The sequence below is a fragment of the Tupaia chinensis genome, unplaced genomic scaffold, assembly GCF_000334495.1.
Source record: "Tupaia chinensis unplaced genomic scaffold, TupChi_1.0 Scaffold148607_1, whole genome shotgun sequence".
Taxonomy (NCBI): domain Eukaryota; kingdom Metazoa; phylum Chordata; class Mammalia; order Scandentia; family Tupaiidae; genus Tupaia; species Tupaia belangeri.
This window is the reverse complement of record NW_006208456.1, coordinates 3,273,448-3,275,449: the sequence shown is the minus strand read 5'-3', so window position 1 is coordinate 3,275,449 and position 2,002 is coordinate 3,273,448. Positions and strand designations below refer to the sequence as shown.

At 49.5% G+C, this 2,002-nt stretch overlaps 1 protein-coding gene across 1 annotated transcript in view; it reads left to right on the top strand.

Moving 5' to 3' along the window:
* NEK9 (NIMA related kinase 9) overlaps positions 1 to 1,995 on the top strand; it is a gene marked incomplete at its 5' end in the record, with an annotated part of 42,608 nt that extends 40,613 nt beyond the window's left edge. Inside the window, 1 exon segment of the mRNA XM_027769123.1 lies at positions 629 to 1,995. Within this exon segment, the coding sequence (XP_027624924.1) occupies positions 629 to 751 (123 nt within the window).
* Between the last annotated feature and the right edge of the window lie 7 nt (positions 1,996 to 2,002).

Sequence of the window (2,002 nt, the reverse complement as noted above, 5' to 3'; positions counted from 1 at the left end):
TTTTTTTTTTTTTTACATTTTTGCCAGAGGGTGTATGTGTGCACTCACCAGAGAGGGAGAGAAAGAGAGGAAGGAAAAGTGAGAAAGCACCTTCCATGAGGTGTGGTCATGCCGCAGTCCCTTCTCCATTCTCGGGATTTGGCGTATGCATGCACATGCAGCCAGTGTATTTTTCAAGCAGCCATGTCCAGGACTGGAACCATACAGTTGGCCATGTGGGATCCAACCACCTTAGCCACCATGCCCCCAGCTGGCCCTGGACTATTTACTGTTTCTCTGAGCCATGGTTTCTCAGGTAAAAGAAGATAATACTACTCACTTTTACATGAAGAAATGTCTATAAAAACACTTAGAAAGTAATATATCCACTTGAGGTAAGATGGCAGCTGTAGTGGGCAAGAAGGTTGTTTTATCTAAGACTGTGTCCGTTTTAAAACTGAGAGTTCCATGTCCCAGCCGCCCTGCAGCCCTGGACAAGCCAGGGCAGTTGGTTACACTGCAAATGTAAAGATGTGGACTTGATCTAAGTAGTACTGTGAGCTTCTCACCAGACTGGCTACATGCAGTCCCGAGTTGCTGTGGCTAGGTGGCACTGTTGCTAATGTGAAACCGTGTTTTATCTGCACAGGTGGGGATGCATTCCAAAGGAACTCAGACAGCAAAGGAAGAGATGGAAATGGATCCAAAGCCTGACCTAGATTCAGATTCCTGGTGCCTCCTGGGAACAGACTCCTGTCGACCCAGCCTCTAGCCTCTGAGCCAATTGAGCCCCCAGGAAACTGGGATCCCGAGAACTTCACAGCACACTTACTGAATGCAGAGAGCAGCTTTCCTGGCTTTGTTCACTTGCAGACAAGGAGCACAAGGCAGAGGCTCTGAAGCACTTTCCTTGTACGTGTGGAGAGTGGCCTTGCCTTTTAGATAGGACCTAGGAGTGATATTATTGTTTTGGAGAATGGAAGGGCCCAGGGCCTGGCTTTGTCATCAGTTACTGCCATAGCAATGGCAACTCTGTACCTCATCTGTTGATCCCACCTTGCAGGAGGAGACCCCCGAGTGCTCACTACATTGCGCCGGTAGCAGCTTATATTCCACTTATGATTTTCACCATTAGTTGGAAGCTGCCTTGGAAATTCAACACCACACCTTGCACCTCTGGGTGGGAAAAGGAAAGGTGTAAAGTTGGCATGGGCTGGAACCAGGCGTGGCCCACTCAGGGTCCTCGGGAGAGTGGTGAACTATTTTGAGCCCTCTCAGGAGCCGTACGTCTAGAAAAATATGTCTGGTGGAGTCAGTCTAGGGCTTGTTTTCAGAAAGTTCGGTTACTTTGTGCAGCTAAATGCCTCAGGAGGAAAAGTGGGCTTAGATTACTTTTCCTCTAAGAGTCAGTGAGTAGCAGAGAAAGGGCAGGTTCCTCCTCATCGCGTAGCTGGAGTTCTAGGTTGCAGCCAATGCAGGGTGAGATTTCCTGGTTTGAGACGACACCTCTGAGGGATGAAGTAGTCTTAAAGACTGAGACAGGCCATGGGAATGGCCTTAAGAGAAAGTCATGAGGGGGAGCAGATCCTCATTTCACCTCCTCTACTGGGTGCCTCAGAGAGGCCTTAGAACGACCCCAAGTCTTGGCACCCATAAGAAGGCAGCCTGTGCCTCTGCCTTCACGGCGTTTGGGGTTCCATTTGTAGATCAGCCCCAGCCACTCCCTTACTATATGTGTAGTCAGTATTTCCCCCTTTTGGTGTTTTATGAAGCTATATAATAACCAGTGAACCTGTATCATCTTTCCCACTTGAGTGGCCCTAAGCCGGCCCCAAGTCCTGGAGTACCTGAAGCCCATCCCAGCAGGTCGGACCTGCCGAGTGGAAGGAGTTCAGTGCAGAGCTCGTTCCCGGTCCTGTACTCATTGCATCCTTATAGACAGGAGCAAGCTACTTGGGGACACAGGGACTGTTGTGACGGGTCTCCCTTCCTTCCTAAGTCAACATCGTTTCATTTTCCCTAC